Raw genomic sequence first — 16,379 nt, forward strand, 5'->3', positions numbered from 1 at the left:
TGTACTAATAATTCTTAAGATTTATTATGAAACCATTTAAGTATTTGCTAGCCCAGTCCTCGAGCTGTATAATTAGCATTTTAACTATCTCACCAGCTTTCCCAGTCATAGCCATCCACTCACTCCATCAGTTGCAAAATGAGCTGTATAAAATTTAACCACCACCAAAAACTGCTTACTAATGGCATTACCAATGCTACTAATGGCATTACCAATGCTCTGGCACTCTGTTTTCATATTCAACCTGTTTATAAGGGGTTCAGTCATTCTGCGCCATTTCTTTGTCCTGCTCAATTCCTTTGTTATCAACCTTTCTATCCTTTGTATCCCTTTTTACTGACTCAATTCCATTTTTATGTATTCGTATACTTAAAACATCTTACCTTTGTTCTTTTTCTCTAAAACGTCTTTAGCTCCATCTTATTCAAGAAACTGACCCAGTTAAGAGCAAACTAGATTTCTCCTCCAGACTTTTGCTTAACACACACACACACACACACACACACACACACACCCCACCCTTTATTCTATTGTTTACAACATGTATACCCAAGAAGGGAAAACCTTAAAATTCTTTCTCAGGGGTGTGACACACAAACCATGTGCTAAGGCTACACTTGCTGAAGTCCGAAGTTTTAAGTTTTCTACTTACAAAGGGATTTTAAATTTTTTACTGTACGTATATATTGGTTGAAGCATTATACATCTGTTAAATGTAACATCTGGCTAGTTTTGATTTTTACACTTAGCGGCCTCTGAGTTAAGACTCCATTGGGGTATGGTTTTATAGCTTATCTCACTTGGCTTTGAGCTATACTGTAAAAATATTATTCAGTTGTGCTTGTTAAACAGAGTTACACAATGAATTTTGTACTATTAAGCTTTTAAGGCTGTTTGACTTGAACTGGAAGGAACACACACCTTGGCAAGTTTAGGAGCAGGTGAGCTCTTACGGAGTGTATGGAGATTACCGTCAGAGCCTTGGAAGACCCCTGTCCTCACAGAGATCTCTTACACTGATTAGAGCCCTTGAAGTTCCAACATTCCAGAGATTCATTCCTTTGGTTTAAGCTTCACTCTCTTCTATAGCACTTTTAAAGTGCTAATGCCAATGAGAGCTAACATACAAGTCTCACTGATCATTGAGAATTCATTGTTTTTCCCTTCCACAGTCAGGAATCAGAAGAGTAAGAATTCTGGGTATCTGATTAGAAGAGGAACTTCTAGCAGACAGAAGTAGTAAACGTGCTGTTGTCTGTGATGACTTAATTCTGCCCAGGAACACCTGGGATACAGGAATGACTTGACAGTCCCAGGAACACGAGGAAATGTAGGGTTTTGTGAACTAGAAAAGCAAGTGTTAAGAATTCCCCACAATGCAACTGTATCATCTCTAGTTTTCAACAAACACCCACTTTTTCAGAAGCCAGTTCCGTGTTGAAACTTTCAGCATACAGCAAGATTTGCAGATGGCCTGTTGTCAGTGCAATAGTTTTTCACAGTCCCTCAATTTTTTAATTTTTATTTATTTTTAAGATGTTATTTGACAGAGACACAGCGAGAGAAGGAACACAAGTAGAGGGAGTGGGAGAGGGAGAAGCAGGCTCCCCACCAAGCAGGGAGCCCGATGTGGGGCTCGATCCCAGCACCCTGGGATCATGACCTGAGCCAAAGGCAGACACTTAACGACTGAGCCACCCAGGCGCCCCTGTCCCTCGAATTTAAAGCTAAGTGATACTTAAGTCTGTTAGGCTAAAACGTTTTGTTTTGTATAGAAAAGCAAAAATGTATGGCTTTGGAGATTTGGGCATAAGCATAGCGGAAGTTGAAACAATTGCAGATTTCCAGGAGTGTTCCAGAGCAAAGCTATGCTATTGCAGTCAAGGGGCTGAACGCTGAAAGTTACGTCTACCTATTTTACTCATTTTCCACTCGTTAATTAGGAGAGATTTGAGGAATAATTCTTTATTGACTGGTGGGGAGAGGTTTCTGTTCCTAGCAAGGCTGATCTTTATTATCCCCACAAATCAAGGCTGAGAGACTCCAATTTCATGCAGATAACCAAAAGCTAGGCAAGGGCTTGGATCCCTTAAGAATGTATGGTCCTGGCAGGGCTGGGAGTCACTTGACATTTCTGGTTTCCAGCCAGAAAGACTGGAAATGACTCTCAATTTAGTGCAGCTTGGAAAGAGATGGCAAGAGAATTAACAATTTGCACTATTGGGCAAAAAAAGGAGATGAAAAGATATTATTCCTCCAACTCCCCCGCTATGGTGTTCTTCTTATTTCTGGTTATCCAAGGCCACTACCCTGGTGTAGAGACAATCACCCTGGGTCCTCCTCTACCAATGTTGCACTTTCTTCTACTCTCGTGGCAATAATTTTATTCAGCCCAGCAGTCATCGAACTGTAAAACTTTTTTCTAAACTATAAAAAATTCTGGATCTGAAAGATATCTGGTCCCAATTGTTTTGGATAAAAGATCGTGAACCAGTTATATAAAAACCGCATAGGTTTACAAAATAACACCCTCACATGTTCTATTTTTTTTTTTTTCTTAATGCTGGTTGTCAGTGATTAACTTAGTCATTCAGTTTGAGAACCTCTATCCTAGATGTCACTTGCCCTTTGGTGTTCAACTGGAGTCAACATTTCTAGGTACTTCAGGGGGTCTGAAAAACGTTAGTGTCAAGAGTTTACTATTATTTTGAGGATAAGGGTTTTAAGTAACAGTTGTCCTTTAGTTTGAAGTATCTGACATATTGGATGGACTTACAGTTCAGTCCTCAAGGCAACAAATACATTTGGGTATGTTATTACAGGTATCCTTCAGTGGGGAATAGAATCTAGAACTAGGGTAAGTAAGGTACTTAATCCTACCATCTTTAATGAAAACAGGATTTACTTTCAAGCTTGTTTTCGTGTCAGGTTGTGGAAACTCTATGTGTTGAACTGTCTTTTCCCCTTTCAAACACCAGAGGCAAGACAACTGCACTTTAACAGACTAAAGACACTCTGTTTGCCAGGTTTACTAAAAAGCAAAACATACCCAGTTTTGTTTTGACTGTATAATCTGAAGTCAACAGTACTACTCTTCTCCCTCCACTCCTACTTTGTTGCTTTAACTGATTTGGAGTAAAATGCCTGCAAGGGAACCAGGCCTGTTATAGTGGCCAGAGATAGCTATGGGTCAGATCAAATCAGTGACACCCAGGGTGACCAACTATTCTGGTTCACTTGATAGGGGGAGGTTGACCATTAGTGGGAGGTAGGACTTTGTTTTTAAACCAGGGAAGTCACAGCAAAATGGTTATCGTAAGACATCCTTTCTTTGTGGTTATGGGGTAGTTTGAGAAACTTTCGTTAAATGAGAAGATTTTTTATTCAGTAAAACCCAGTAATTCATGTTTTTTAAGATTTATTTTGGGGGGGGGAGGGGCAGAGGGCGAGAGAAACCCAAGCAGACTCTGCAATGAGTGCAAGCCCAACACAAAATTCTCTCTCACGACCCTAAGATCAAGACTTGAGCTGAAACCAAGATTCAGACGCCCAACCAACTATGCCACCCAGGCACCCCTGAAGCCCAGTAATTTAAAGGAAAACATGAGTCAAAACAGAAATTTAAAAATTTCAGAATTATGAAATTGGATCCATTTGTTTAAAAACAAAGTTCTAAAAAGATGGTGATGGAAAGGATCCTTTCCTTTTATAAAAAAGTGAAACTGCATGGTGATAAGGGAATGGAATCTTCTCAAAAAAGGAAAACCAAAAAATACTGGATTTGAGTATTATTTATTTTTTAAAGATTTTATTTGAGAGAGAGAAAGGCAGAGGGGAAGGGAGAGAGACAAGCAGATTCCGTGCTGGGCATGGAGCCTGAAAAGGGGCTTGATGCCGTGACCCTGAGACCATGACCTGAGCCAAAACCAAGAATCAGATGCTTAACCAACTGAGCCATCCAGGCACCCCTGGCTTTGAGTATTCTTAAAATACTTGCAGCAAGGCTGTAAAAGTTTCAACCCAAAGTTCAGAAAGAGTGGCATTAATTCTTGAGAACCACACATATCAAGACTCAAGATTGTTATTTCAAGTTTTAAAACTCATATTTTGATTTATCAGTGATGCCCCTGGCTCCTTCCAAGAGATAAAACATTTTGACCAAAAAGACCCTACATGATGATGTTCAAATTTAACATAACTTTTGTGTTTCTGCTTTATAGTCTACTTGGTTGAGTCTATGATACTTAAACAAAATTAGAATACATGTCTAATGAACTGGCAAGCTTATTTGGTATAGTTGTCTCTGTATCCAAAGTAGGTGGCATCTCCTACAGTAGGAACAAGGCCAGAGTTGGATGTTGCAGGATAAGCATTTTTAAAAGTTCATTATGGTTTTGTAGTAAAAACTAGTCAAATTCTTCTTTCATTCTAGATAGGGGAATGTGTAACTTGCAAAGGACACTAACCATTAGTCCTTGTTGCAATGCCTTATGAAATCCTAGGAAAAGAGGAAGCTAAAAGCTTCTACCCCTCAGGTTTTTAGCAAGGGCTAAGCCTGAGACTTCATAGTGTATGCTAAGGAAAACAAAACAATGAAAAAAAATCTGAACTGTACAGGGAGTATTAAAGAAATGTGGATAGGCAAACCATGATCTATGGTTCTGAAGATAGTATAGTTTAATTGTATGTGACTGAATACAACTAAGGTTGTAGAATGTGGTAGAAAAGGAATATTGGACACAGGTAGGCTGTGCCCTAGGTATTCCATGCAGAATGCTAAGTGCCTGATCTGATCTCTTCTTGTTAATATACTCAACAATGCTATGAGGTAGACAGTGTTATCCTTATTTTACAGATGAATAAACCAAAGGTTTAAACAACTCAAAGTTATAGTAAAGCCCCTATTCTTCCAATTATAATTCTTCAAAGTATATCCACACTTTCCCCCAGTGTGGATTAAGACTTCTGGTGGAGAGCAACATATTTTTGGAAATAAGTGCCTCCTAGAAAACCAAGTGCAAATCTCAGCTCTGACACTTCCTAGGTACCTGACTTCTGTGACAGTTCAGTTCCCTACCTATGGAAAGGAAGCAGTACCACCTCATAGAGGTCATAGGGCTGGTGAGCTGAATTAGAGGAAACCCTGGAATGCGTAACAAACTACAGCTTACAAAGTGTTTTAACATATATTGGCTCATTGATACTGTGATGTAAGAAGAGCTTATTGTTTTTGTAATATAGGTGAGCAAACAAAAGCCTAAATGAGTGCTTGTTTTTAGTTAGCTTTTGGTGAAGAGCTTTATAAACCATGGCAGGGATGTGCAGTACTCCTAGGCAGTGGTTCTCAAACTTCAGTGTTCCTAAGAATCAGCTGAAGAGTTTTAAGTTTCTTGGGCTCTTTTCACTCATTCAGTTTTGGTTTAGTAGGGTGGGATCCATGAATCTGCATTTCTTTTTTAAAGTTTATTTATTTAAGCAATCGCAACACCTGAGGTAGAGCTTTAACTCCTAACCATGAGATCAAGAATCACATGTTCTGACTGAGCCAGCCAAGTGACCCTAAATCTGCATTTCTAATGAGCTCCCAAGTGATATTGATGCTGCTGGTCTATGGCCCATAATTTGCATGACTCTCATCTTAGATATAAATGTAACTGCTCACTCCAAAGAGCCTGAAATTATTCCAATCCCCTGTGTGGCTCAATTTGGGGATTGGAAATTATTAAAAGTACTGCCATTCCTTTTGCTGAGAACTTTAATACCAACTAAGTTTGGTCTCTAGGGAATTCTACTAAATTGAGAGTATAAGGCAAGTTTCAGAAAGTTCTTTCACCCATTTGTCCAGAAGGGATTTGTCTGGATTAATTTGTGATGGGCATGTTTAAATTCCACTTTTGCATGTGAAAGTGAACTCTCACCATAAATCTGCCCTTTCTTCATTTCTCAAATATACCACGCATCCTCCTACCGCAGAGCCTTTGCACTCAAGATCCCTTCTACTTGACCACCCCAACTATTTTTCTCAGTTTAAAATTCTCTTCCTGCAGGAAGCATTCTTGAATCCGTTTACAGAAGGTCCTCATTATATGCACGCATAGCACTGTTTTCAAAACATGTGCCATTTATTTGTGTGCCCCAACACCCTGCAGTTAAAAATATCTTTTAAATATTTGAAAATATATATTGATCTCTAAGTCGCTAGATAAATCAGGTAGATCATTCCACAGTGGTCTTAATCCTGCCTCATATTAGGATCACCTGGGGGAACTTAAAACATGATGCCCAGGTCTTATCCTTGGAGATTCTGAAATAACTGGTGTGGGGTGGGGGGGTGGGGGGCCCCAGGATTTGTATTTTTAAAAACTTTTTTAAAATATTTTTTTTTATTTTTTAATTTTTGTTTATTTGACAGAGAGATAGCGAGAGCAGGAACACAAGCAGGGGGAGTGGGAGAGGGAGAAGCAGGCTTCCCGCAGAGCAGGGAGCCCGATGCGGGGCTCGATCCCAGGACCTGGGATCATGACCTGAGCCAAAGGCAGATGCTTAATGGATTGAGCCACCCAGGCACCCCTGTATTTTAAAAAACTCTTCAGATGAATCTAACATGCAGCAATGCTGAGTACCATTATTCTATGTTCTAGGAAGCAGTTAAGGCAGGAGAGCTATTTGAGCTTGGGCAGTTTCCTAGGGCCTCAGGCCAGAAGACCTGTATTTATCAACAAGAGGTAAATAAGTCAGAAGAGTCAGAAAGGAAATCACTGGTAGTACAAATTCAACTGCTAGATGGTAATTTGTTTAGAGAAGCTTGATATTCTTAACTTCTTTGAAAAGTTTAATATCCTGTTATCATCAAGACTTCTTTTATTAAGCTTGGTCAACAGTGATTCTGGATGTCCTCATATGGTTGGTGTGAGTGAACCCTTTCTAGGGAGGACAAGGAAGCCCACATGAGTGGTCAAGTGACTAGAAAAGAGCACCAGCATTAGAGCACAGATCCCCCAACCGCAGTCAGAACCTCTTCTCGACTACAGCATACAATTTCTTCCCATAGGGACGCCTGATACCCACCTGATAACATTTCTTTTCCCCAGGTGGTTCTTCTGATGGCCCAATTTAATTCTTTCATGTCTCCTAATAAATGCATTTAAGATTTACATTTACTTCAAAATACTATTTTAGGGGTGCCTGGCAGGCTCAGTCAATTAAGCATCTGACTTGATTTCAGCTCAGGTCATGATCTCAGGGTCGTGAGATCCAGCTCCCCGCTGAGTGTGGAGTCTGCTTGAGATTCTCAGTCTCCCTCCCCAACCCCCAACGCGCTCTCTCTCTCAAATAAAATCTTTTTTTTAGGGTTTTATTTATTTTTTAAAGATTTTATTTATTTATTTGAGAGAAAGAATGAGAGAGAGGGCATGAGAGGGGAGAGAGTCAGAGGGAGAAGCAGACCCCCGCTGAGCAGGGAGCCTGATGTGGGACTTGATCCCGGGACTCCAGGATCATGACCTGAGCTGAAGGCAGTTACCTAACCAACTGAGCCACCCAGGCGCCCCTCAAATAAAATTTTTTTTTTTTAAAGATTTTATTTATTTGACAGAGAGACACAGCGAGAGAGGGAACACAAGCAGGGGGAGTGCGAGAGGGAGAAGCAGGCTTCCGCTGAGCAGGGAGCCCAATGCGGGGCTCGATCCCAGGACCCTGGGATCATGACCTGAGCCGAAGGCAGTCGCTTAATGACTGAGCCACCGAGGCGCCCCAAATAAATAAAATCTTAAAAAAAAAACAACAAAAACCCAAAACTTTTAGTTGCAGCGTCACACAAGTTTTGATATGCAGTACTTACATTGTTAGTTAACTTCTGGTTATCTAACAATTTCCATTATTATTTAACTAGTCACCCTGGTGACATTTTAATATTGCATTGTATGGTCCCTTGGTAAACCGAATATTGCTAGCTAGCTAATGGGGAAAGAAAATAAAGGGATAGTTCCAATCTTTTTTCTTGTTATGTAGAATGAGGAAAAGAATGATTGGAATATCTATACAGTTGAGTCTTTTGGCAACCAGAGTTATATAAAAAATGAAGCAATATTTTCTACAAGTCATAGTGTTCATTTGAAAGTGGCTTACTCACCTGGCAAGATCTTATCTTCAGTAAAAAATGGAATTTAAAATGCTGGTAGACCTAGATGCAGACACACCCCAGGAGTAATGAGCTCACCCAGTGGTCAGATTTTGGTGTCTAACATTTTTCTAAAGGAAAGCAAGGCTCCGTGAAGAAATGGCTGATCCTAAGGCTAGGTCAGGGAAAATACAAGATATGTCTGTAGCATCTTATAACGTCACAAAGTAAGTTAAGTGCTCTAAAAGCAGAAGTTTGAGGGAATGTCAAAAGGAAACATGAACAAACTTGAAAGAGCTCCCAAGGCCAAAGCTGGAAATCTGGGCAACAAAATCATGTTCTATTGGGTTGTCACTCAAAGTATAAAATAAACATATATGAGTCTGTAGTGGCATATTTATTTACACACATACACGACCAAATAAATGATAGAGGAGACAAATCTTCCTTGCAGGAGGATTCCAAATTTTAGATACTCCTCACTCAAGGAAAGAAGTAGAGCTTAATTCTCTCCTCCCTTCTCCAATGTAGGTTGGACTCACTATCTTCCAAATAGACTAGAAAAAGAAAGGGAGAAAAGGAAAGTAACTTTAGAGTGGAGACTCTAACCACCACCTCAAGCATGTAGTCAAGGTTAAACATCACCAGTGATGTCATGGGTATCATGTACCCCCTGATATGGTAAGGGCACTTCACTTATATGGTATTTTGACCCCAAACCCATAATTACAGTTTAGTCATGAGAAGAACACTAGATAAAACCAAATCGAAGGACAGTCTACAAAATGCCTCACTAGTACTTCTCAGAACTGTCAAGGTCATGACAAAAAAGGAAAGATTGAAAAACTGTCAAAGGCCAGAGGACACTAAGGGTACATGATGACTAAATGCAATGTGGTATCCTGAATTGCACCATGGACTAGGAAAAGGGCATTAGGAAAACTCAAAGACTGGAGTTTGGGACACCTGGCTGGCTCAGCTGGTAGAACATGTGACTCTTGATTTCAGGGTCATGAATTCAAGTCCCATGCTGGGCGTAAAGTTTACTTAAAAAAAAAAAAAATCTGGTGTTTAGTTACTAGCAATATACGAATGCTGGTTTCTTAGTTTCGACAAATGTTGTATGGTAATGGTAATAGTGGTAACTGAATGAGGGGTATATGGAACTCTGTATAAATTTGAAACTGTTCTGTAAGTCAAATTATTTCAAAATACAACATTTATTTTAAAAATTTGGCATATGGGGACGCCTGGGTGGCTCAGTCATTAAGTGTCTGCCTTCGGCTCAGGTCATGATCCCAGGGTCCTGGAATCGAGCCCCGCATTGGGCTCCCTGCTCCTCGGGAAGCCTGCTTCTCCCTCTCCCACTCCCCCTGCTTGTGTTCCCACTCTCGCTGTGTCTCTCTCTGTCAAATAAATAAAATCTTAAAAAAAAAAAAATTGGCATATGATTCTCTGTAGCTTATTTGGTATGTGAATCATTTTGTGATTTGTTAATACAAAACAATGTCTTTCTTTTTTTTTTGGTAGTCCTAACACTAATAGATTATCATTTTCCCCCTCTTAGGGATACATGTAATATTTGAAGCTGGTGAGGACATGGTGTCTCTCTCCCTAAACTACTGGAGGATATGTAGACCTATAGCTCAAGCTTAAAGGTGACTGAAGGAGATCTATAAGACTAATGAACTGGGACTAACTGGTGGTAGAGGTTCTGTCTCAAGGCATTTTTATTCCTTACTGAGCAATTTTATTCTCATACAAGTAAGCAGCCTTAAACTGCTCAATAAATAGTCACACAGTATTTGAGGCAAATGTGCCTAAATGAAGAGGACACCTAAAACCTGACTCCAAGCCAAACTACATCTTAACTTTTACAGAGTACACTGTAGTAGCCTTTAATTCACACAGGAATTTCAATCCTAAGGGAAACTACTCAAGTAGCAATAAATGAGAAGTTAAAAAGACCAGACCCTAGCTGCCAGTGAAAGGATGTCAACCATCTGAGGTCATATACATCAAGTCCACAGGGTGACAAAACTTATTCAGAATTAGCTGATGGTTGTAAATATACTGACAATTATATGAAAATAAGTGACAGAGAACAAAAAGTTACATCAAAAGGCAGGGGAAAATCTGGGTCTAACCCCTGCAGTCAGGTCCCTGACACTGCAAACACCTGTGGGATTTGAACATTTGCTAAATGTTGGATTGTAGGTCAAAAGAAAAAGCAATGGAATGCAGGATTTCAGTTATATGGAATGTCCAGAATAAGCAAATCCATCGAAACAAAAAGTAGATTAGTGGTTCCCAGAGGCTGAGAGTAGAGAATGAAGATAGACTGCTAAAGGGCATGGGGTTTCTTTCTCGCATGGTAAAAATGTTCTGAAATTAGACAGTGGTGATGGTTGCACAACTGTGAATATACTAAAACCACTGAACTGTATACTCTTAAGAGGGTGAATTTTACAGTACACGAATTGTCTCAATAAGAAAAAAGCAATGCAAATAAAAAGAAAGCAATGCAAAATGTTCCTCTCCACAAAATGGGGAATATAGGAGTTCATAAGTGCTAATGGCATGGTCAAAATGGAACATCTGAATCCCTACACATTTTTTTTTGTAAAGAACAAAACTTGAGTAATGAAAACACAGAATTAGATCCAATAGCCCATTTTTTCTACCTTAGAATCCATTTGACTTGAATGGAGTCATTTGAAACAAAAAGTTATGTCAAAACCCCCAGAATTGTAACTTGTTTGGAGAGTGGTTCTAGGACAGAGAAAATGGTCTTTGGATATAATTCTTGTAACTCATCTAGAATGCATTTTGAAATATGAAAATAAGACCAAAACCAACCAAAAATCTGTCTGGGTAATGAGGGGCAGACATTTCCTAATGGGATAGGATGTTGATGAAGTATGTGTAAACCTCTAGTTTTTTTTTGTTTTTTTGTTTTTTTTTTTTTTCACGAAGAAGATAAGCTCCATGAGAGGAGAGACTGTTTTATTCCATTATATTCCCTGCACTTAGTACACAGTAGATGCTCAGTAAATATTTGTTGAACGAATCAAGTTTATGATGCAGCTGTGAACTGGCTTATTCATCTATGCAAGAATCTAAAATGAGTCTATTTTGAAAACTGGCATCATGTTCTTTTGCTAGAAAAAGAAAATTCTCATTTAACTTACTGAACAACTATAAGTTAATTGGTTTGAATACAGGCATAAAACACCTGAATTAATGAACTAAACTTAATTTAATGAACCGTTCCCAAAGTTAAAATGGGTGAAAGAGCTTCTGCGAAAGCTTGAAGGAGTGAAGGCGTGTCATTGCTGGCCATGTCACCTATTACTTTAAACCAAAAACCACCAAACCCTGCTTTCCAGTAAGAGCACTGTGAAGAGGGAAGGAATCATGATGATGCTTTGCAGTACAGTTGATACTAGCAGGGATCAGTTATCCCACTTTGCTCATATTTTGCCATTAGCTAACAACCCTTCTCCCCATAAGTAAAATTCTGTGTGTAAAGCAGTAAGATATCCAAATATTACTCTGTAGTCTCTCAGTCTTCATCACACTTCATGTTTTAGGTGAGATTTCAAACGTAAGTTGTTATTGTACAGAAGCATTTTCAACTCTTGAATCTTTTTTCAAAAATAATATTCTCTTTCCTCCATTCCTGACATTTACCCACATCTAAAATACCGATGAACAGGCCCTCACTACTACCTGAAGGCCAGAGCCCTGCAAACAAAATCCACTGATTTCCAAGAGGCAGCCACCATCCTGCTTTCCCCAAACTACCCCCTGCATCCCGTGAGTGCTGCCAACACCTAAAAACCTACATCATTCAGGAGATTCCTGGATCAGAATCCTCCATACTTAGCTTCTGGCAGCTATTAAAATTCAGTATATCATAGAATCATGTTACTTCTTCCGACTGAGAGATTCCAAGCAGCCCACAGCCAGACTCTGAAACAGCTTTTCAGGCCCCATTTTTTATGACAGATGCTGTCACATGTCATAAGACTTCCAGGACTTGGTTCTTCGAGAACAGCTTTCCACCACTGTGGAATGGTCTCTGTGGGTTCACATAGCAGGATCCTGTATTGTGTTCAACTACACTCTGAAGAAAAACATTTTATTGCTATGGAAAATTTTGTTCTTGTGCTTCACAAGTCTTGCCAAGTCTCTTAATGTGGATATTTCTTCAGAGATGGAAGCCATAAGAACTCTTTGGGTATCCAGACACAAAATACAAAGACTGTTTATTTGGGAGCAGCCCTGGCTTTCTTCATAAATACATTTTGTAGGGGGATGGCCCACAAACAATTGAAATGGAAAACCATCTGTAGAGACTGCAATTTCACAGAAGAATTAAAAACAAAAAAAGCACAGTGTTCCAGTATCAGTAGGAGAAACAGGCTTAAAACACAGTTTGCTTTATACTCACCAGACTGGCTTGGGTGAAGTTGAAGTTGGGAACAATGTGATTTTCACACATGGTATTGGTTTGGTGTTAAATCCCATACCCACTTTTAAAAAGCATAATTTAGCTTTGGTTTCTTTCATTCTTTAGAAGACATCTTTGGGTTTCTTAAGCATCAGAGGTAATTGATGATTTAAAATTAGTGGTAGTAGTATTTTCAAAGTGAATTAGTTTCCCTAGTCCTACTACACACAATGGAACACTGCCCCCATCCTGAATGCATTTCTAGCTGAAGTTGGAAAGAAGCTTCCTCTGGACTTCCCGAGGGGCTCTCCCACCCAAATAACAAGTTTCCTCCCTACCCACAAAGTAGCTTGCATTTTTTGACTGTAGACACACACACACACACACCCCTACCCACCCACCCTCAGGAGTGATTTGGATTAGACAACAAATAGACACACACACACACACACCTACCCACCCACCCTCAGGAGTGATTTGGATTAGACAACAAATAGACACACACACACACACACACACCTATACACACACACCCCTACACCCACCCACCCACCCCTACACACACACACACACACACACCTACACACACACACACCTACACACACACACACACCCACCCACCCACCCTCAGGAGTGATTTGGATTAGACAACAAATAGCCAGACAGCACCTCCCAGAGATGGGCGCACATGCAGCAGCTGTCAAAAGGAGAAGTCATTTTACTTTCTTTTAAACTTGCAATGTTTGTCTTTATTTTGTTCTTTATATTTTGAAAGTGAAAAGAAATAGTATTGACTCAATTTCTTTTTGTTTCTTTTTTTAAATATTTGTTCTATGTATTTACAAGCCTTAAAGTTGCTCTAAAGATTTCAAAAGTATTAAGAGTACTTTTCGCAGGGTAGCACTTGTTTTTTAAATTTTTTAAACAATTCTTGGAGTTCTCTGGTCCACAGCATTTCCTTCTGTTCCAAGGTTATGTATGTGTTGATTACTATTGTGATTTTTTTTTTTTTAATTTTCTGAAGCAAGCTGAGAGGCAGGCAGAAAGATTCGATGCCAAAAAAAAAAAAAAAAAATCTTTCTTACCTTATTCACCCCAAACCTTCTTAAATCTGGACTAACTACTATGCTTTAAAACAAACGTGAGGTGCATCTGCAGGGGAGGGAAATTTATTTCTCTGCTTTTCTATTATACAAGTTGTTTACAGAAACTGCAAATTAAAAAATTACACTGGCATTTGCAGTCCTTAAAATAAATTAAAAAGTTCTCAACTTTTTTTTTTTTTTGCTAAACAGATGTGTTTTTTTAAAGTATGAGTCCTCGTTTAAAAAGAAAAGATTAAAACAGAAAATATTTTCTATAAATAATACATGTATTTTGGTTTTAGTGCTCCCGCCCTCAGGTTTGAAGTTTACTTTTTTCCAGTACCTTTTTCCTCCATGATCACCTTTTTTCTCTTTCCCCTCTCCCACTCGTGCACACGTGGGGATTTCTGCGAGAATTGGCCTTGCTGCACTGTGATTGGCGAAGACGTGAAACTTTTTAAAAAAATACTTAAATTGTTTCTTTTGTTTCGTTTTGTGTATTTGAAGCTTTAGTTATCCTCAGACTCCTCTTCGGCTTCCCGCAGCCACGTGAAGAACGCAGTGACAGATTTCAGAGCCACACCCTTCCCATTCTGCTCTGCAGGGTCCTTGCTGCTTTCCCATTTGTAGAAGGCATCCTCGGAGATCACCTCCTCATCGTATAGGCAATCAAAAAACATTCGTAGCAAATCTGCAAGGAAGTAAAAATATACTATCAGTTCTAGAGGCGCTGTAGTGATAGAGAGATTGTATTTCCAAGGAATGAATGAATGAATGCACATGAGTTCCCCTAGAGAAGAATATCCATAACAATTCATCATATTCCCTCTTTATAGTATAATAGCAAAAACAACTTGTCTCAAGAACAGGAAAAAGATTTAAGCAATCTAAATTATTTTTATTGCTATTATTTTGTTCAATTTGAACTATTTTCTGATAGTGCTGAGGTGTTTGATATTATATAGTTCTCAAACTACACACTATAAAAATTAAATACACAAATTACTTTCTTCTTTATACATTCTCCATTGTTTGAAATTTTACAATATATAATTTTTACAAATTTTGGAAGAAAAGGGCAGAAGGTACTTTCCCCCCTTCTAATGTTGCTTTCAAACTGGAAAGAGTAATAATTTATATGGAAAATATGGGTAAAAACTATCTCTTCTGGATTTTGTCCAGAGAAACAACAGCCTGTTTTTTTCAATGCCCAGATAATCTGGGCAAATTTTTCTGTTTTGCTTCCACAGTGGAAACTTGGCTTATGTTATTGTTCAAAAAAGAGAAAAAGCTGGTAATTTTTATTACCAATTTTATTAAAAATAAAAACCTTTATTTTTAATCCCTTCATTATGGGCTCTTAAGTTCATTTAAAGTCAGCCTCCATTCATATGAACAGAGGGACGCAACAGAATAAACAATAATTGATAATAAATATTAGGCTTAAAATGAGTCATATTAAATTTTTTCTTTGGCTTTATCTTTGTAATTTTATTAGTTAAGCTAATATTGAAATCACTTTTCATCCTCTAAACCTTGGTTAGCCTATGGGGAAATGGAAACAAGTGGCCAAAATTCTATTGATGGTAAATCTAGAATTAAACATCTCTCCAGGGATTATTAAAGCTGATCATTATGGGAGACACTTTAATTTGACTGGCTGAGCATATAGCGTCAATTTCATCTCGTGAAAAGTGAATGAGTCCTCATCCTATAAGAACAGAAAAAGGAAGTCATGATGTTAAATGACCCTCCAAATGTCTTGAGAAAGAGAAAACAAAGTCAGTTAATTCTCTGATTCAGACTTAGATGTTTCATCAGTTACAAACTGAGGATTATTTGTTTCGATCTTTTCCTTTATCTCCTAGAGGGATTCATCAGCACTAGCAAAGAAGGAAAGCCCAGCAACAGATAAAACCTAAGGAAGTACCAAAGAGCTACTTCAATGTCAGCTCTGACATTATTACCATTTTCTCACAGAAGTCAAGTACATAAAAAATCCAGGTTTATTAAAGTTGTTGGTTATCTGAGTTTTTGTTAGTAGTGATTCTTCTATTATTTGCTGTTCAAAACCCATCAAAGCATCTCTGAAGTCCTGACTTGGATAAATCTCACCCACTGGTTGGGTTAATTGTAGGAGGTAAACTTACTGGCAGGTTGATCAAGTTTTACTATTGATGCTTGTAGTGCATAAAGTGCTTGCAGTTCCTTCTCTGTATCCGAGTCTAGGTACTTGAGTAAGATCGGCACTCTCTGCTTGATAACAGCAGTGTCCACTCGGAAGGTAGAACAGTCAGCTACGGGTGATACAAGAACTAAGCGTTACATTTAAGGAGTTAACACAGCCATTTTTAATTTTCTGAGTTGATAAGACGTGACTACAAGGAAAGCAGAAGCAAGGGGGGGTCCAAGGAAAAGATTTTGAAATCTAAGATATTCTGAAATTATTAATGGGATATTCTTTCTGAAATAATAAAAATACATGGAGGGGGGATGTATTTTGAGTGCCGGGTTCCCTCAAAACGAGTGCACCCAATTCTTTATCTTTAATCATAATGAAACAGGGACAGTGGTTTTGTGACATTCCAAACTATAAAAGAAACATTAAAAAGGAAATTAAAGTGATAGTTCATGCTAATCTTTTCAGAAGGGTAAAACGGAACCATTTTATTATTACTAGGAGGGCGAGGACCAACTCTAACAGTGGCAAACAACACAT

General features: G+C 38.7%; 1 protein-coding gene across 6 annotated transcripts in view; it reads right to left on the reverse strand.

Annotated features, from left to right (window-relative positions):
• Positions 1-13,287: 13,287 nt before the first annotated feature.
• Positions 13,288-16,379, reverse strand: part of EIF4G3 (eukaryotic translation initiation factor 4 gamma 3) — a 339,888-nt gene continuing 336,796 nt past the window's right edge. For all 6 annotated transcript variants that reach the window (XM_044914402.1, XM_021684099.2, XM_044914405.1 and 3 more), the window contains 2 exons: positions 15,811-15,957; positions 13,288-14,351 (listed from right to left, as the gene is read on the reverse strand). In XM_044914402.1, coding sequence (XP_044770337.1) covers positions 14,170-14,351; positions 15,811-15,957 — 329 coding nt within the window. In that variant the 3' untranslated portion in view covers positions 13,288-14,169. The remainder of the gene's footprint in view (positions 14,352-15,810; positions 15,958-16,379) is intronic.

The sequence above is a fragment of the Neomonachus schauinslandi genome, chromosome 4, assembly GCF_002201575.2.
Source record: "Neomonachus schauinslandi chromosome 4, ASM220157v2, whole genome shotgun sequence".
NCBI lineage: Eukaryota > Metazoa > Chordata > Mammalia > Carnivora > Phocidae > Neomonachus > Neomonachus schauinslandi.